Source organism: Eschscholzia californica, unplaced genomic scaffold (genome assembly GCF_041429995.1).
Source record: "Eschscholzia californica isolate CP2 unplaced genomic scaffold, dmEscCali1.0.p SCAF_1, whole genome shotgun sequence".
NCBI lineage: Eukaryota > Viridiplantae > Streptophyta > Magnoliopsida > Ranunculales > Papaveraceae > Eschscholzia > Eschscholzia californica.
In genome coordinates, this window is record NW_028238198.1 from 20,509,017 (window position 1) to 20,529,665 (window position 20,649).

The window sequence follows — 20,649 nt, forward strand, 5'->3', positions numbered from 1 at the left end:
ATTTTAAAGAGAGAGAGAGAGGTTTGTAGTGAAGTTGTTTGAAGAGAGGTGAGAGAGAATGAAGAAGATGAATACAGTTCATGAATGGGTGGGTGTCAACTGGGAAGGGAGATGAAAGAGGAGTTTTATAGTTATAATTCTTCTTCAAGAAGGAACAACAACAAGTGATATCTTATCTCTATTTATTTTCTCTCTCTAGAACAACAAGGGAGAAATTTTTTTTATTTTTTTTTAGGTTTGAAGGTGGCCGGCCGGAAAATTTTCCGGCCGGCCACCTTGCCGGAGAAGAAAGAGGTGAGTTGGAGAGAGAGATGTGAGTTGGAGAGAGAGAGAGAGAGAGAGAGAGGGGTGAGGTGTAGGGAGAGATGAGGTGGAGAGAGAGAGAGGGGTGAGGTGGAAATAAATTTTTTTAATGTTTTAAATTTAGAATTAAGAAGGGTAGTAATGACATCTACCTGAAAATAGGGGGCCATATTTGAATTTACGAAAAAAAGGGGGCCATAAAGGAAGCTGGTCACAAAGTAGGGGGCCATATAGGAATTAACTCTAACTAAAATACTTTTGGCTTCTAAAAAACAGTTATTTTCAATTTAATGGCCACTTATGAATCTCTCATACAAAAACTATCATCATTTACACAAATCAAACAACTTCAATCTCATTTCATAACCACTGGAAATTTCCAATTCTCTCCTTACCTTTCAAAACTCCTTGAATTTTGTGCAATTTCATCATCTGGAAATCTAAATTACGCCATTAAAATCTTCAATCAAATTCAAACCCCATTTACAAACTATTGGAATGCTATAATTCGTGGGTTTGCTAGAAGTAAAACTCCAAAAAATGCTATCAATTTCTATCAATTAATGTTACAAAAACTTCATAAACCAGATGCACTTACTTGTTCTTTCTCTCTTCAAGCTTGTTCAAGAATTTTAGCTTTATTGGAAGCCAAACAGATTCATTCTCAGATTATGAGATTTGGGTTGTTATCGGTTTGGGATGGGTTTGGGAATAGGTAGTAAAATCCGCCCGAGAGTAGATCACTAAGGCTAACTTTCGTTGAGTGCGAGCCCTTCCGCACGGGACTCCCAGACCACTAAGGCTAACTTTCTTCACTGAAACAACATTACATACCCCAAGGTCCATGAAAAGACTCTAATGGCATTGGTAACAAACCCTATAGGCAATGATAACAAATCCTAAAAGCCATAAAGAACAATTGTAACTTTGATTTAATACATACAGACCTAGAAATTACATAATCTAAAGGTAAACTGCAGTCTCACGGCTTGAACCCACAACCTCCCGGTACTTAAGCGAGATGCACAATCGATTGGGCTACAAGCCCATGACCTGTTGTGTTTCTTCATTGATTATGCTTTAACTTGGGTTCATAATCCTCAAACTCAAAATTTATGGATTTTTATGGGTAGTGGTGTTGTAGCTTTTGAGTACAAACACCTCCCAACGCTTTTGACTCCAAGATCGAAGCCGTCTAATTTGGTAATTTGAACAGAACATAGGCTTTGTCTAGTGAACTGGCACTCACGGTACCTACAAACCGGGGGTGTCTATTAGTAAGAGCAATATTTTAAAACTAAAAAGTGGATTAGAAGAATGGGTTGGTTTATGTAGAAATAGTTATCAAAATTAAAACTTTAGCAGTTCTTTTCAATTTTTTCCAATTTCATCAAATACTGTTTATATTGTCAAACAGGTAACCAACCCAAAGAAGCATTGAATCTGTTTTAAAGGAGGAGATCTGACGGTCTTAAACCGAATGAAGTTACTGTTCTTGGTGCTCTCTCTGTCTCTCAGCTTGTTCACAGTTAGGTGCATTGGTTGAAGGCGAAAATGTTCATAAGTTCATAAACGAAACTCATTTAGATATGATCGTACAAGTCTGCAATGTTCTCATCGATATGTACTAAAAGGGCGCGGAAGCTATCGAACCTATCCTAGAAATTGATCCGATTTTGAAGATTAATCGAAAAGCTAAGTCAAAATCAAATATGCGAACAGAATTTAACGAGGTTCGGCTTTAAAGCCTACGTCCTCGGGTGAACAAGAAATCTTTATTGAAGGATAGATGAAGACGACTCACACAGCTCGCAAGTTCGTCCCAAGATGGTACCGTATAGAATTAACCTTCTATACTAAATCTTCGACGACCGAGAAATTAAACACCGCTCAAAACTATGAACAAAAATTTCTCTCTCACTTGCTCTCTCTCTTTAGCTCTCTCTAAAGAAGAGTTGTTGCTTGTGTTGATGTGGTTCAAAGCACTCAAGTCCTCTATTTAAATATTAGTATAAGCCGACCATCTCCAAATTGGATGCTCACCACCGACTTCAATTTTTGGAAACCAAAACCGCCTTGAGTTATTGGAAACTGCCTACATGCATCCAAACTAAACCGCCTATAAGCAATTGCTAAACTGCCTATCCATCATATTAGAAACTTTAGAAACTGCCTATTAGAATTCTCCACCTCGTACACAATTTGATATACTTCAAATTTTGGACGAACACCAGGATACTCCTTGTAAGATATATCTGCTTCTTGTAGCTTCATCCGGCTGCACCATATGACCATGGTTGCCTACGTACCCTTTTACAGGATCAAGCCTACCGTAGTTCTACCAACCTTCACATAAAGTTTACCTTGTCGCCATTACGCCCTTTCGGGCAACTTAACACGAGCCGATTTGCAACAATTCCAGGCAATGCTGAAATTTGCTACACGTCACCACTTTAGTCAACATGTCCGCGGGATTCTCATCTGTGTGTACCTTCATGAGAGAAACATCACATTCCTCTATGACATCTTGATGGGCCTAGAAAGGTTACCCTAAATAGGTCTACACCCGCAAGTGCACGGGTGTCAAGTTGTAATATTTCCGGTAAGACCGGTTCGTTCCTCAGAGACTAAGTGAAACCTATTCTAAGACTTGGAAGTAACTCGGTTTTGATTTTGAAATTGGTTTTTAGTTTTGGTTTTAAATTAAAATAAATAAAATAAAATTACAGAAAGAAAATAATTACAAATGATACAAGGAACTCAAATGGGGGAGAGCCTAGGGTTTAGATAAAGAGCATTAGCTTGCTCTTTTTCGTCAGAAACAAAGAATAGGGTACACTTATTCCCTGTATGAGATGGGTCTCCACAGACGGAGCACGGATAAGAGATGGATTCATTTCCAACACTCATGACCTGAGTGGGATCCTCCCTAACTGCCTTAGGTTGACCAAGCTCTAGGGCTTCTATCCTTCTCGTCATGGCGGCGAGTTTAAGTTCGGACTCATCAACTCTATAGATGCCGCCTTTATTTGGAGTAGGATTTGCCCTAGTAGGAGGTCCTCTAGAAGTTTCCCATTGGTGGGATTTCTCAGCTAGATCTTCTAGAAACGCCATGCAGTCATCGACGGATTTATAAGTAAATCCGCCACCACAGAATGACTCTACCATGGATGTAGTGGGATAGTTTAGTCCGTCATAGAGAAATTGGACTAGTCTACTCTTTTCATAACCATGGTGTGGACACTGTAGTTCCAGTTCTTTAAATCTCTCTAGATAATTGTAGAGAGACTCTCCTTCTTGTTGCACAAAATTATTAAGACTTTGCCTTAAAGCGGTGGTTTTGTGCTTGGGAAAGAATTTCAGAAGGAATAAACTGGTTAATTCTTCCCATGTGGTGATGGAATGAGGTTGTAAGGCATACAACCAAGATTTTGCTTTCTCTCTCAAAGAGAAAGGGAACAACCTAAGCTTCACTATTTCATCAGACATATTGGGGAATCTTATAGTCCCACAGATTTCTTCAAAATCCCTAACATGGTGGTAGGGATTCTCGTTCTCAACTCCACGAAAGAGTGGGAGCATTTGGATAATGCTCGGCTTTAACTCAAAGTGAGCCGTGGAGTGGGGTAACTGTATGCATGATGGTTGAGATGTTCTAGTAGGGTTCATGTAATCCCTGAGTGTCATAGGTGGATTTCCATCCCTGCCTTGGTTTAGATTTTCACCCATAGTGTCACTCAAAGAGAGGTTGGCTAGAAGATTACTTAGATGGGTTTCTCTACTGATGAAACGACCTCTCTTATCACGATATCTATCGGGCATAAACTAGAGCCCAATGACCAAGGATATTCTCAACAAAAACTTTTTTTTTTTTTTTTTTTTTTTTTTTTTTTTTTTTTTTTTTTTTTTTTTTTTTTTTTTTTTTTTTTTAAATCGAAAACCGAGGAATCACTACGAACACCCTAGAGGAAAGCAAACACAATCAGTCTGACTCCACCAAGCAACCTAAACAGAATCTAGACGAAAGACAAGTTGATCAGATTCACCCTAAAATTCTAGACAGCTCCTACTTCGTTACAAAGCTTGAACTCTAATTGTTATGAGGGTTACTCCGTCAAAGTAATACGGTCAAACAATTCTTGGTGACGACCAACGATGAACGTTGTGATAGCCGTCCAACCTTCGGTAGCGTTGCCTCTTCTCGAGGTGACCTTTTAAAGAATTGATTAACACTTTCCTTTGAGGAATGCCCAAATAAAAATTAAGTCCCTGAATTGTTTCAAAGATCCTATGAGCTCGAAACCTTAAGGGCTGATGTCTAATTCAGATTTTAGATTTTAGGTGAAGTTTGGGATCGTGAATGTTGTTACCTATTTGGGCAAGAGAACGGTGATGAAATCCGTCTCCTATCTTACAATTGGGTTATTGCCCTTACTATAATGCTTACACTAAGCAATTCGATCAAGCAATTAGGCACACAAAACACACAGTTACCCACTGACAGGGGCTTCGTGGGTGATTAGAGAAATTACCTCCCGTTCCAGACGGGCGATGACCCTTGCAGACGACCCGGGCCACTCTCCCCTTGAGTGTTCCAACCCGAGGCTTCGATTTTGGTTTTCGGTTACAATTTATAAGCCCTCCAATTTAGGGTCAAAACTTTAATACCAAAAATAAAAACTAGAAAGTCTAAAAGTCTCTCCCTCACCAAAAATAAAAAAATTACTAAAAATAAAATGTAAATTTTCCTTCTTGAGCTCCTCTCCTTGTTGCACCTTTTCCTTCGCTCCTTAGCGTTCTACACACCAAAAATGGAAAAGCAAGTCAAAGTGTCCAAAAATAAAAACTTACCAAAAATAGAAATAAAATCAGATTTAATTCAAACTAAGTCCCCGGCAGCGGCGCCAAAAACTTGGTGGGCCTAAAAAGTTTCCTAAATAGGTCACTACCCGCAAGTATACGGGTGTCAAGTAGTAAACCCGGTAAGACCGGAGTCGATCCGCAGAGACTAAGTCAAACTCAACCCTAAACCTAAAACTAACTTGGATTTTTGAATTCGATTTTGATTTTTTTTACGATTAAATAGCAAAGTATTAAAATAATGTAAATAAGTAATAACGGCTAACGGATGAATGGAGGAGAAGTCTAGGGTTTTGAATCTATTTTAATCATGCATAAACATCGATTTAAATCTATTGCCTTGGTGACTAAGCTAATAATCAATTCTTAAGGATTCTAACTATTATTTATCAACTATCAAGTATCCAATATTAAAGAACCTAATCTAAATATAATGGATCAAGACTAACGAAGTATAAATAATGAAAGACTTAAAAAGAAATTGAAATATATCTAAGCACCTAAGTTGTCGAAATAATTATCTAATAATCATGCATAACACAAAAATGTCATCAAAACCCTAAACTAAGTGTTTAGCTACTTATCATAATCATGATGGAAGAGATAAAAAAAATTAATAAAATAAATGAGAGATAAGGAATCGGCAAAGAAACAACCTTTTTCTCGCAATTTTCCCTCTGCGCAGCCAAACAGACCCTTAGGGAAGGGATTTTTCTTCTGTTTTTCCTATTTTCTGCCAAACAGACCCTCTGGGAAAACGAATTTCTCGTCTTCCCGGAAGTATTTTCCTTGTGAGAAAATAATTTTCTCACCTTCTTCAACCCCCTGTTTCTTTCTTCAACCTTCTGTTTTCTCTTTCTTTTCTTAATCTAAACTCTCTCTCTATGTTATTTCTTGTTCTCTCACTAAACAGGAACAAAAAAAGAAAGAAAAGAAAAGAAATAAAAAAAATAAAACTGAATTATACTTGATTCTCAAAACCGAGTTTTATCTCTCTACAATCTCTACTGTTCTCCCTCTCGGTTTCTCTTTCTTTTCTGTTTTAAAGCTCTCAATCTCTCTGTAACTTCTCTATTTCTCACAAATAAAAGAAATTACAGTTAAATACAATTAAAAGAAAAAGATGAATAGAAGATGATAATGATGATGATGAGCTCGGTTTCTTTCTCTCTCTAAGTCTATGTTTTCTTTTGCCGTGGAGAGATGATCCCCTCTGTTCCTTCTTCTTTTGTTTATGTAGAGAGCAACCGACACCCCCTTGATTCCCTTCCTTATCTCCCTTTCCTTTCTTTCACAAACATTCCATTTCTATCACTCTCTCTCTCTACAACAGCTGCCGGTCTTTCTCTCTACTGTTGCTCTTTCCTTTCCAGCTACAATATTATCTTTCCTTCTTTCTTTCTTTCCTTTCCTGTTGAAGAGAATATCTCTTTCCATTTCTGTTTTAAATTTTTTTGAAAAAAATCTCCTTTTGAAGAACTTAACCAGCTCTCGGTTATAATAAAAGATATAAGAAGATGATGACGTCAGCTGACGTCATCGAGTCGGGTCGAGTCGGGTCGGATCGCACATATAGCCACGTGTCCCTCTTGACTTCTAGCATACCAAATTTGACCCGAACTTTGACTTGCTCTAATTTATTCATCCGGACTCCGATTTGACTTCCGTTTTCGCCTACGGGTTCACCTTGGACTCTACTTTCCATCCGAGCACTAATACTTGTCATGAAATCAGAATCACAAAATGACCAAAATACCCCTGACATCAATTTCTCCCGATTTCATCTGTTTTTCACCCTGAACTCCGTAAAAGACACCTGAGAAAGAAAACCAAGCAAATCATCAGAGTAACAGCTCGAACTGGACTAACTAACCGGAGTTAAGAGAGTCAAATGAGACATTTTCACGTCTCATCACATCTCGTACAAAGTGATACCTGACATCGATATGCTTAGTACGAGCATGATGAACCTGATTCTTCGCCAAATGGATTGCACTTTGACTATCACACCATACATCTACGCACTCCTGCTTAATCCCTAGATCATCCAGAAGACCCCACAACCCTAATGCTTCCTTCACACCCTCGGCCATAGCCATATACTCGGCCTCCGTAGTAGATAAAGCAACTGTTGATTGTAACATTGATCGCCAACTAACTGGAGCTCCATGTACCCTAAATACATAACCAGTAGTAGATCGTCTTCTATCTAGATCGCCAGCATAATCTGAGTCAACATAACAGCTTACCTGACATGTGTCTCCACCAAAGCACAACCCCGTATCAACTGTACCCTTTAAGTACCTCAAGACCCACTTCACAGCTTCCCAATGTGTCTTCCCCGGGTTAGCCATAAACCTACTAACCACACTGACCGCTTGTGAAATATCCGAACGAGTACACACCATAGCGTACATCAAACTGCCAACTGCACTAGCATACAGTACACGATCCATATGATCCTTCTCCACCGTAGTAGTGGGAGATTGTTTTCCCGAGAGCCTGAAGTGTGGTGCCAAGGGTGTTGACACCGCCTTCGCATTCTGCATCCCGAATCGAGAAACTACTCGTTCAATGTAACCTTTCTGATTCAAGTAAAGTTTCTTACTTGACCGCTCTCTCTTAATCTCCATTCCCAGTATCTTCTTTGCAGCGCCCATGTCTTTCATCTCAAACTCTTGACTGAGTTGAGATTTCAACTTATCTATCTCCACCATGCTTCTAGAAGCAATAAGCATGTCATCCACATACAAAAGGAGATAAATAAAGTCACCTTCGCGGAGCTTTTTGATGTATACACAACAATCATAGTCACTTCTGCGAAAACCATGCTTTAGCATGAAAAAATCAAATCGTTTGTACCATTGGCGAGGGGATTGTTTCAATCCGTAAAGAGACTTCCTCAAACGACATACTTGATTTTCTTTACCCTCAACCTTGTATCCTTCAGGTTGAGCCATATAAATTTCTTCTTCCAAATCACCGTGCAAGAAGGCGGTTTTAACATCGAGTTGTTCCAGCTCAAGATCACTGTGAGCAACAATACTCAATAGCACCCGAATAGAAGTATGTTTCACGACTGGTGAGAAAATCTCATTGTAGTCGACCCCTTCTTTCTGTGCATAACCCTTGGCCACTAGTCTTGCCTTATACCTTGTACCCTTGATTTCGGAAGAATCCTCTTTCTTCTTGTACACCCATTTACAACCAATAACAGACTTACCTTCGGGCAATGGGACAACCTCCCATGTCTTGTTCTTGTGAAGAGACTCCATTTCTTCTTGCATAGCAACCAACCAACTCTCTCTTTCCGCCGCGGTAATAGCTTGTTTGAAGGTGACCGGCTTGTCGTCTTCCACTGAGAGTGCATACTCAACCACATTTGCCTGCCTGTAATGCCTAAGAGGTTTGTCTGACCCTAACCTCTGTACCGGCTTATATAACCGTTTCGGCCTAGTGTGTACCGAAACATCCTGTTGTTGTTGTTGTAAAACTTGTGTACCTTCTCCTTGAACCTCCTCATGATCGGGTTCATCAATTTCCTCATCCGGAGTATTATCCTGATGCTCCACCTGATCATGATTCTTAGAAACCCGTTGGTCTTCGGCTTCTACTTTCACTACTTGAGCTTTAGTAGACCCAACATCACCACAACTAGGCACCGTAGCTTTCGCCATAGCTACAATAGATGACTCATCAAACACCACATCTCTGCTGATTACAAACTTCTTGTCTTTCGTACACCATAGCCGATAACCTTTGACTCCTGTAGCATATCCTAAGAAAATTGCCTTCTTTGCTCTATTGTCAAGTTTGTTTCCTTTAACATGGTAATAGGCCGTACAACCGAAAACCTTAAGTCTCTCGTAATCTGCATGTTCACCTGACCACACCTCGTAAGGTATGCCGCCATCTAAAGAAGAATGTGGAGACCTGTTCACAATATAACAAGTTGTAGCAACAGATCCTGCCCACCATTCTACGCCTAATCCCGAATTGGAACGCATACATCTAGCCTTCTCAAGTAGTGTACGGTTCAATCTCTCTGCAACTCCATTCTGCTGAGGTGTGTTTACTACTGTCCAGTGCCTCACAATGCCTTCCTGATTACAAAACTCCTTGAATGCCCCATCCGTGTACTCGGTCCCATTATCCAATCTTAACGTCTTCAGCTTTCGACCAGTTTTGTTCTCAACCATTGCTTTCCACACCAGGAATGTGTTGAATACCTCATTCTTATGCTTCAGAAAATAAAGCCAGACAAATCTCGAATGATCATCAACGAATGTAACAAAATACCTGGAACCACCCTTGGAAGGTAACTTTGCCGGTCCACAGACATCGGTATGTACGTAGTCTAATACCTCTTTGCTCCTGTGCTTGCTTGTAGAGAACGTCACCATGTGTGCCTTCCCGAATACACAATGCTCACAAAACTCCATGCAAGGCTTCTTCATGTCCTTCAAAAAGCCTTTCCCGCACATCAAAGATAGACCCTTTTCTGACATATGCCCAAGGCGCATATGCCAAAGCCTCGTACTAGCCATTGGATCCCTTCCACTGATTCCTACTGCTACATCTCCCGTAATTGTTGTCCCCAAAAGTTTGTATAAATTACCGTAATGAGTACCTCTCATTACCACCAAAGAACCCTTAACTACTTTTATGGAGCCATTCTCTATAATTATCTTACAGCCGTTCCGCTCTAACACACCGAGGGAAATTAGATTTTTCCGCAAATTGGGTATGTGTCTTACATCCGTCAATGTTCTCACCACTCCATCGTGCATCTTGATACGTATTGTTCCGAGTCCCAAAGTTTTACATATACTATCATCACCCAGTATAACTGTACCACCATTTATACTCCTATAGGTAGTAAACCACTCCCTATTTGGACACATATGGTGTGACGCCCCTGAATCAAGCATCCACGTATCGGAGATCTTCTCAGACACCTCTGTCATCGAGAAACATTCGTCAGGGTCTTCTGACACATATCCCGCCTCTTGCATCTCTTGTTTCCCCTTGTAGCCTTCGTTCTTTTGTTTCAACTTTCTCTTTGGACAAGCCGCTTTAAAGTGGCCAAGCTCACCACAACTAAAGCACGTTTTCTTGAAAGAGCCTCTAGATCTGGATCTAGATTTCCGGCCCTTTCCCTTTCCCCTTTCATTACTCCTCCCCCCTCGTTACAAACAACCCTTGTGCTTGTTCCTTGTCTACTCCACCCGATGCCATACTATTAGTAGCATCCTTACGAAGGTCATCCGCTAATAACGAATTTCTCGTCTCTTCCATGCTTAGACTGTCACCAACAAGCATCAAAGTTTGAACAAGGTTCTCATAGGATTTCGGTAATGAAAGTAACAATATGAGGGCTTGGTCCTCATCCTCAACCTTGACATCAATATCCTTCAAATCTGAGATAATCCTGTCAAACCTATTCACATATTCCTGAATAGAAAAACCCTCTTCCATTCTACATGTGAATAATTTGGATTTTAAGTAGATCCGATTCGTTAAAGTTTTCGTCATGAAACTGTTTTCTAGCTTTAACCACACACTCGCCGCCGTTGTTTCTCCGTCTACTAGGAACGCCACGTCCCTCTCAAGACATAACATAATGGTTGCCCGTGCTTCGAGATCTAACTCTTCCTAATCCTCATCTGACATATCTCCTGGTTTCTTTCCCGTCAGCGTCTTGTGTAATTTCTGCGAGATTAACAGATTCTTCATCTGCATCCGCCAATAAGAAAAATCGTTTTTCCCATTGAACTTCTCTATCTCATATTTTCCTGATTTGACAGTACCACTTCTCGATCCCATCTTCTTCTTCGTTCAATCTCAACAAGGCTCTGGTACCAATTGTTAGAACTAAAAGGTCGCGGAAGCTATCGAACCTATCCTAGAAATTGATCTGATTATGAAGATTAATCGAAAAGCTAAGTCAAAATCAAATATGCGAAAATTTTTACGAGGTTCGGCTTTAAAGCCTACGTCCTCGGGCGAACAAGAAATCTTTATTGAAGGATAGATGAAGACGACTCACACAGCCCGCAAGTTCGTCCCAAGATGGTACCGTATAGAATTAACCTTCTATACTAAATCTTCGACGACCGAGAAATTAAACACCGCTCAAAACTATGAACAAAAATTTCTCTCTCACTTGCTCTCTCTCTTTAGCTCTCTCTAAAGAAGAGTTGTTGTTGCTTGTGTTGATGTGGTTCAAAGCACTCAAGTCCTCTATTTAAATATTAGTATAAGCTGACCATCTCCAAATTGGATGCTCACCACCGACTTCAATTTTTGGAAACCAAAAGCGCCTTGAGTTATTGGAAACTGCCTACATGCATCCAAACTAAACCGCCTATAAGCAATTGCTAAACCGCCTATATCCATCATATTAGAAAGTTTAGAAACTGCCTATTACAATGTATCATAAGAGCATCTCCAATGGGACACTCAATCTCTAACACTTAGAGTGCCACATATGACTTTTTGGAGTTTTTGTTAAAAAATCATCTCCAATGGAACACTTTGTTACACACTCTATTATGAGTTGGACATATTTATTATAGAGTGTCTAGAGAGAGAATCTCTAAAATGAGAGTGTCTACTTGAGACTCTCTAAGTGTTACTTTATTATTTCAACCAATAGAAAACTTTGCTTTTCAACTACTTTTTATCTATTGAATTGAAGAGGGACATATGTATTAAGTAAGAGATTTTAGAGATCTCCATTGGAGACCAAACAAATGTAGAGTGTCTCTATATTGACACTAGGAAAGAGAATCTTTATTTGACACTTGACAACTAGATTTTTAGAGTGTTTATTAGAGTGTCCCATTGGAGATGCTCTAAATGTGGAACAGTAGATAAAGCCTGGGATGTTTTTAACACAATGCCTTGTTCTAAAACCCTAGTTTCTTGGAATACCATGATCATGGGTCTAGCTATGCATGGACATGCACACCAAGCTCTTGAGCTTTTTAAAGAAATGGGTTCTTCGAGAATTCAACCAGATGGTGTTACTTATCTTTCTGCTCTCTGTGGTTGTAACCATGCAGGATTAGTTTCAGAATGCATGAATTATTCAACTCCATGGAAGTTTCAGGTATAACTCTTAATGTGAAACATTTCGGTGGCGTAGAAACGATTTACTTGGTCGAGCAGGAAGAGTAGAAGAAGCTTACGAAATCATAAAGTCGATGCCTTTCGTTCCAGATTTAGTTCTTTGCCAAAGTTTACTAGGAGCTAGCAAAACATACGGAAATACTGAAATGGCAGAACGAGCATCTCGAGCTTTAGTAGAAATGGCTTCCAATAGTTGTGGTGATTTTGTTCTATTACCGAACGTTTATGCTGCTCACGAAAGATGGGACGACGTTGGAAGAGTCAGAGAAGCCATGAAAACCCGAGCAGTAAAAAAGATCCCAGGTTTTAGTTTCATTGAAATTGAAGGTACGATACATAGATTTGTTAATGGTGATCAAAATCATTCGGAATGGAGAGAAATTTATAGTAAATTAGATGAGATTAGGTTTAAAATCAAGAATTACGGGTATGCAGCTGAAACTTGTTTTGTGTTACATGATATTGGAGAAGAAGAGAAAGAGAATGCATTATGGTATCATAGTGAGAAATTGACTGTTGCTTATGGATTGATTAGTAGAAGAGATGGTGAATCAATTCAAGTAATTAAGAACCTTAGGATTTGTGGGGATTGTCATGTTGTGATTAAATTGATTTCTAAGATTTATAATGTGAAATAATTGTTAGAGATAGAGCTAGGTTTCATCGTTTTAAAGATGGGTTAGAGACAGATTACTCATGATTATGGAAAAGGATCTATCTAGCAAGGGAAATCTAGACACATTTGAGAGATTTAACAGTTCCTCTTGATTCTCCATAGCCCAACTCCAGATTATTATGCGTCTTAATTCTAGCAATATTGAAACCTCTCATTGATAGGAGGAGATCAGTTCAAAGGCAAGCTTTAGAGTATTACATTAAACAGCTCCATGAGATAGACCCATACAAAATTAGAGTACCCTTCCTTGATCGAATCAGCCCATCGGAACCAATAATTTACAGAGAACCGGATCACATCACATCCATTCTTCACGATGAATGTCACAAAGCCACTAAAGCTTCTTGCATCAATCGCATCCAACCCACACCCTGTTTCTCATACCTCCTAATAAAAAATCAACTAGAACCCCATGTTCCTATCCTACAGTCCAACAACCTTGAAACTGCAACTCCCTTGGTATACAAAGCTACAGTGTCTACGCAACCAGCAAATACATTACTTACAGCTCCAGTAATTTTGAGGATTGAAGAGGATGCTGTTAGCTACAATTGGATCGGTAGGGGGATGCTTACTAATTGGGACCCAGACAAATTTGAGCTTGAAACATCCCTTTCGCAGACCCACTGCCTTACCATCATACAATGAGCCGAACTGATAGAGTCCTTTGCAACCAAGCTTGGCGTCAATTTACTACCTTCAATATTTATGGCCGTACTGACGGTAAGAACAAGAAGAAACTTTGGCAAGAGCTTGAGTGCATTAAAAACCTAAATGATCATCCCTGGTTGCTTCATGGTGACTTCAATGTCACAAGGTATGAGGGTGAAAAGAACAAATCCAATGCTATCATGAACACATGGAGATATTTAACAACTTTATCAAATCCTTTGCAACAAAGCTTTGCATCAACTTCTTCCTCATACTAGTATACTACCCTCATTATGCTAACCCGGTCTGTGTCTGATCATTCACCAGTATCTCTTCTTTCAAATGGCCTAGCCGAAAAACTTCACCTAGTTAGATTTGACAACTTTTGGCTAAACCATGATTCTTTCTATGATATAGTAGAAGAATGATGGAATTCTTTTATTGCAGGTTCTCCGAGTTAGACGTTCACAAAAAAAATTACAAGCATTAAAACCCATTCTCAAGAAGTGGGCTAAAGACAAGTTCAACAACATGTAAGAGAAATATAAATGTCTCAATGAACCCATAGCTCTCTTTAACAACATAGAAGAAACATGCCAGAAAATTATATCTTCTGAGAAAAATAAGAGGTTTACCAATTTTTGTATTACATTTAGATATTTAAATTTTGGAGATGTAAATACTTTGTCCTAACTCAAAACTACTTATTTATATATTTTGAACATTACCTGCTGTCACATCTCACTTTAACTTATCTTCAATTACTTTTTTTCTACGAGCCGTCATTGTAGGAGACTAGGAGTCAACACTTCAGTCTACAAATAAATTCTAAAAACTCCAACACCAGTGAAGGATAACTCACTTTTAAATATTCAAATCCTTCAGATTTCATCACCTCTGCACATAAAATAAATGACAAGTAACTAATAATAACTTAAACCCCCCAATTTGATCAATAAGGTTAATCTTATCATTTATCAACATTACTTAGCTTCTACTAACGAAACCCACCTGTCAAATTTCCTGGTTCAGTAACAAATTGTAGACAAAAAGTCTTAAGATTGGAACAATGATGGGTTTCTGCTAATAATAGTGTTGTTGCCAATGTGCTTGTGGTAATTTCTTCACATAATCTCAATTCACAAAAGAGTTTCAATCTATCCAAACCAAATCGATCTGCAGCAGATAAAAGATTTTGCACCATTTTTGACGGAGTGGACAGAGGAAGCTCGTCCGAATAAATAAATATGAGCATGGCCTGCAATACAACATGTATATATTAAATATAATATATATAGATAGATACACCATCACCCACTTCTAAACATTATTTATTTATAAATCTTAAATCTAACCTGTCAAAATAAAAAAAAATCTTGCAGTTAACTATTCACTTATAATTTTACAAAGCAATGGGGTTAATCGAGACAAAAGTTCTAGTGCAACAAATTTGGATTACAGAAATGTGAACACAACCCAACGACGGGATAAATAACGTATCTGGTAACATTTAGCCGGTTCATTCAATAAATCATGCATATTGAAGTAGCAAATAATTCTGCAGAGAATATGAACATGGCGGAGTTTGTAAAAAAAAGTAAAACATTACCTTGAAAACAGAGGGTTCAACCTCCTTAATTAAAACCTTATCCATGTCTTTATTTCCAACTAGTCCAAAGAACTGGGCTTTAAATACTGGTGAGTGAGCAGCAAGTATCAATTTATGAGCTGTGAATGTTTCTTCCCCAACCTCGAAAGCAATATCAGTATCAATACTTGATTCGATCAACTCTTTGAGACTGTTGCCCATATCGAGTGGAGGCATTTGAATTATTTTAGGCTTTTGAGCGTGGTGTTTGACTACTCCCAAGGTGCAATTAATAATAAGACAATCATCCTTGACAAAATCTGAGTTCTCGAGAGCTGTCGTTGTAATAAAAGCTGCATATCCGCTGAAAAGTAATCCGAGAAGAAAAGTATTATTTAGTCAACCTAATTCATTGTTGCAACTATCCAAGATAGTCTATTACCAAATAAATAAAAGTGTAGAGATTTCCGATATAAACTAAAACGACAACCTAATTACAAAAAACTTTGAAATAGTGAAAATATGATAGTGGAAGAAACCAAAAGTCTGGTTGAAAGAACATCATACCATGGATGGTACATAAGACTTCTCTAAAACATGACAATTATAATACGTAGTAACAAGTAGTTAAAGAAGAAAATCATACCACGGCGGTGAGTTTGGGTTGAAAGACTTGAAAAAACTTACAACTTTATGTTTTTCCTTCTCACTTTGATCTATCAGTGTAAACTCAACGAAAACTTCAACAACATCATCATGGTCGCTTACCAACCCCAAGAACAACGAGTTGTCATTGGGATTCTTACGAGCTGGAAAAAAGTTCAGTATCCAATCGTAGCCTCCAACTTGGAATTTATCACTTGATATAAATTTCTCTGGAGGCATCTTCTTTAGAAGAGAATACCCTTTTATAGTATATTCATGAGAACCTTTAACCACTTCAGAAATCGACTTTGATGAAGATTCTTGAAACTTATTTGACGTTGAAGAAGAAGATTCCATCTTTATATTAATCAATTCTTTCTTCTTCTTCTTTCTCTTCTCTTAGAACTATGTATTAAAACCTAAAACCCTAGTTTATGAATAGCCAACTAAAAACGCTAAAGCTTCTCAAATAGGGGATGAAAATTTCCTATTGGATTTATAGTAATAAGAAAAACTCTATTCCTCCCTCCAACTTTTCCCTCCCCCAACCCGTTTGGTGATGTGGCTGTGCCACGTCACCAACCTAAAGGCAAAGAAGAAAGGGAGAGATGGAATTACCGTGACTACTAAAATTGTTGGCTGAACTATTTTTATCCCTATAATATATCCTTAATTAGAAACTACTCCCCCTTATTTAGATTTAACCCTAATAGTAAGAATAAGATCTGGGATGTTGAGAAGAAAGAATGGTCAAGATTAAAAGGAAACCTTGTTCCTTGGAACCCTAACCCTCACTTCTCTTCTCTGTTGCTCCCTGCATCTTTTCTTTCTTCGTCTTGCCGGCAACTTGTTCATCGAGCCTGTAATTTTGCGTCGTTTCAGAAGCAAAAGGTACCCTTTTTTATCTCAACCATTATCATTATGACTACCTGAACCAATAACTATAAGAACCCACTAGTAATGCATTAGATATTAAAAGTTTTATACAACATTGGAGTTTTAAGTTTATGAATTCACATTGCTATATGCGTATGTCCAAATTTACAATTGCATTAGATATTTAAAAATTGAGTTATGTATTCGATAAATTAAACTTGTTAATTATTAACTATTTTCTTTTAGAGATTGATTGATTTAGAAATCTGAATTTCATTCGGGAGGAACTAGGACTTCAACACTTTCTTCCTTCTCCAATCCCTCTCAGATTAATGTCTTCAAATTTTAACCAAGAAGCAGCACCAGGTAGCTTCAATGTTCATCTTCTACATATATCTTGATTTCTTGAACTCATACGTTATTATTTACTATTTGTATTGATAATTTATATATTATCTTCATATTTTGAACTTATTCTTAGCTAATTATAACATGTTTTGTTATTTTTTCTTTTGATTATTTTTCTTTGTTATCTTGTTAATATATATTTTGTACAGAAGTGCAGTCGGATAACAATGAGAATGATGTATTTGAGATAATGTCTGAAGATGGAGGAGATAAAGAAGAAGAAGTTAAAATTGGAGAAGGGGATGAGCAACCGGTTCAAATTCCATCAGTTGGGTTAGAATTTAGTCGTGTTGAGGATATTTATGAATTTTATCTCAATTATGCGAGAAAAACTGGGTTTGCAGTAACGAAAAGGACACGAAAAAGGATAGATGGAGTTTTAAGGTATGTTACAGTAATCTGTGCAAGAGGCGAAAGAAATAAGTCAGAAAGAAACAATCTCGTACGACCGCAACCTAGTATGAAAATTGGATGTAAAGCCAAAATTAGAGCTAAGTTAGAAAACAATGGGAAATGGCAAATTAGTCAAGTCTGTCTCGAGCACAATCACGACGTTAGTCCTGGAAAAGGCCGTTACTACAGATGTAATAGAAAGATTAATCCACATGTCCAGAGACAACTAGAAATCTCAGACATGGCAGGTATTAAAGTTAGTCGGAATTATAGACAACACGTGGTGGCAGCTGGGGGACACGAGAATGTTACGTTTCGAGAAAAAGATGCTAGGAATTACATTGAAAAAATGAGGAGGTTACGCCTTGGAGAAGGAGATAGTATGGCGATTCAACAATATTTTCTATCTATACAAGGGAAGAACAATGGGTTCATGTTCAGTATGGATTTAGATGATGATTGTCGCTTACGCAATGTTTTTTGGGCAGATGGGAGGAGTAGAGAAGCACACAAAGAATTTGGAGATGTTGTGACATTCGATACCACATATCTTACTAATAGATATAAACTTCCTTTTGCTCCATTTGTTGGTGTTAACCATCATGGACATTCTATTCTACTTGGTTGTGGTTTATTATCTAATGAAGACACAGAGTCTTTTGTTTGGTTATTTAGGACATGGCTTTCATGTATGGGTGATCGTGCTCCTGATGCCATTATTACTGATCAAGATAAAGCTATGCAAAATGCTATTGAGAAAGTATTTCCTGCTACGAGACATCGGTGGTGTCTGTGGCATGTAATGAAAAAGATTCCAGATAAGTTTCGAAGCAACAAACAGTACCACTCCATAAACTCAGCTATTCAGGAGTGTATATACGAGACTTATAGTCCGGAAGAATTTGATTATAAGTGGGGTGATATGATAAGAAAATATGGGTTACAAGAACACGACTGGTTGGATAATCTCTATAAAGAGAGAAAACGATGGGTACCTGCATATGTGAAAATGAATTTTTGGGCGGGAATGTCTAGTACTCAACGCAGTGAAAGTATGAATGCATTTTTTGATGGATACGTGAACTCAAAAACCAGCTTAAAACTTTTTGTTGAACAATACAACGTCGCTTTAAGAGACAAAGTTGAAAAAGAGTCTGCAGTAGATTTTTTGTCATTTTCATTTGAGCTTGAATGTGTAACTCCATTAGAAATTGAATTGCAAATGAGGAGTATTTACACACTTGATAAATTTAAAGATTTCCAAAAAGAAATGATTGGAATGATGGCATGTTACGTGGAAGAAGTTAAAGAATTTTGTGAAGCATTTGAATATGTAATTGTAGAGTGGAAGAAGATTGGGGACTCTGAAATCACAAAAAAGTTTGCTTACAATGTTTTGTATCATCCAGGTGAATGTGATGTAAGATGTCGATGTCATTTATTTGAGTTTAAGGGAATATTGTGTCGGCATTCACTTATGGTGTTGTGTAGAAATGAAGTGAAGGTAATACCCGATAAATTCATCCTAAGAAGATGGAGAAAAGATGTGAAAAGGTCTCACACCAAGATTAATGTTAATTATGGGGGTTGGGATACTACACCGCATCAGAAACGTTATGAGAGTTTATGTCAAGAGTTGACTGAAGTGGCCGATATCGCAGCTGTGGATGAAAAAAGTACAGCTCATTTGCGACAATGGATAAAAGAATATAAGTTGAAAAATAATAAAGATGATGCATTGACAAGTAAACCTAGGGATTCAGGTTTTACTGTTAACTGTGAAGACAATGCTCGTGAAGACATTCGTGATCCAGATTTTTGTAAGTCAAAGGGGCGTCCTCGAGTGAATAGATTGAAAAAGAAAACATACAAATCAAAGAAAAAGGTAAAGCTTTTTTTTTTTTTGAAGGAAAAGGTAAAGCCTTTGGTATATTACATTTAGGTTGTACTCATGCTTGTAGTAGCTTATATTTTATTAATTTTTGTAGTAACTTTATATTTCATTTATTTTGCAGTGTACCACATCTCCAATTCATACAAGTGTTCCAATGAGTAATTTGATGTCAACTAGTAATGTGACGGCAACACATTATCCAATGCCAACGTATGACCCTAGGCCAACATATGATCCTATGGCAACACAAGAAAGTGGCTTACTTCATCGTAATTTCCCGCCAAATGACGCAAAAGTGGTAATTTATATATTTTGAAATTCATGTTTTAATACATCATGATTAAATAATGATTTTTATTTATGTTTCTATGTAGTCTAACATGGACCTGCTGTTGGGAGTTCATCATTATGATTACTATCTTCATGGAGCCTATAGCGGAAACGATGGGTCGGCAAGTACTTCATTATCAGTCGAGGAATGAGTAGAAATTCTTGGTTGAAGGATGAAGACTATTTAATTTTGTGACTACTTTATGTTTCAGACTATTAGTAGTTCAGATTTATTTTGGTTCATAATATTATCAGTTTTAGACTATTTGCAGTTTAGGTTCATTTTGTTTCATACTATTTTTCGTTTCAGTCTAATTGTTATTCGGATTTATTTCAGTCATAGTTGAATACTTTGGATGAAGACTACTTAATTTCGTGACTATTATCAGTTTCAGACTATTAGTAGTCAAGATTATATGTATTTTGATTTCAGACGATTTTAATTTTTAGTTTCAAAATATTCGTAACCTTTTTTTTCTACTCAAATCTTTCGACTCCGAAAAATTACTTTATTTTCCAAATCAGCCACTATTCCAATTCTTAATTTTCAAAATATTCTTACTTTATTTTCAAAGAGGTTAAAGACCTTAGACTCCAGTCATAAATCAACATGCAAGGTTGATTATAAATAGGAGGATTTGTTTGTAAAAAGGTATATACTTTAGGGACCAGAAATAGATAACTCAAAGAACCACTTCTTAATCCCGTGATTCCGTCTCTCATTGTAGAATTCCTTGCCCCCATGTTGATGACGTGGCAAAGCCACATCACTAGACGGGCTGGGGGAGGGAAATATTGGAGGGAGGAATAGCTGCTTTGTTGTAGAATTCCTTGCCCCCATGTTGATGACGTGGCAAAGCCACATCACTAGACGGGCTGGGAGGGAAATAT

General features: G+C 37.8%; 2 protein-coding genes, 1 long non-coding RNA gene and 1 pseudogene across 3 annotated transcripts; 2 read left to right on the forward strand and 2 right to left on the reverse strand.

Moving 5' to 3' along the window:
• Positions 1-1,620: 1,620 nt before the first annotated feature.
• Positions 1,621-12,997, forward strand: LOC147565018 (pentatricopeptide repeat-containing protein At1g34160 pseudogene; annotated as a pseudogene).
• LOC147565019 (uncharacterized) lies at positions 5,623-6,632 on the reverse strand. The gene is made up of 2 exons (XR_015229741.1): positions 5,910-6,632; positions 5,623-5,859 (listed from the first exon to the last, which is right to left on the reverse strand). It is a non-coding gene; the product is annotated as an uncharacterized LOC147565019 (long non-coding RNA).
• A 1,221-nt stretch (positions 12,998-14,218) lies between the features above and the next one.
• On the reverse strand, positions 14,219-16,324 carry LOC147565020 (BTB/POZ and MATH domain-containing protein 3-like). The gene is made up of 4 exons (XM_086666314.1): positions 15,859-16,324; positions 15,234-15,576; positions 14,636-14,882; positions 14,219-14,521 (listed from the first exon to the last, which is right to left on the reverse strand). The coding sequence occupies exons 1-4, from the start codon at positions 16,212-16,214 to the stop codon at positions 14,427-14,429; spliced, it is 1,041 nt and encodes a 346-aa protein (XP_086522440.1). The 5' UTR covers positions 16,215-16,324; the 3' UTR covers positions 14,219-14,426.
• A 260-nt stretch (positions 16,325-16,584) lies between these two features.
• LOC147565021 (protein FAR1-RELATED SEQUENCE 6-like) lies at positions 16,585-20,138 on the forward strand. Its single transcript, XM_086666322.1, has 5 exons — positions 16,585-16,748; positions 16,980-17,099; positions 17,291-19,419; positions 19,550-19,726; positions 19,803-20,138. The coding sequence occupies exons 2-5, from the start codon at positions 17,066-17,068 to the stop codon at positions 19,908-19,910; spliced, it is 2,448 nt and encodes an 815-aa protein (XP_086522448.1). The 5' UTR covers positions 16,585-16,748; positions 16,980-17,065; the 3' UTR covers positions 19,911-20,138.
• The last annotated feature ends 511 nt before the right edge of the window (positions 20,139-20,649 follow it).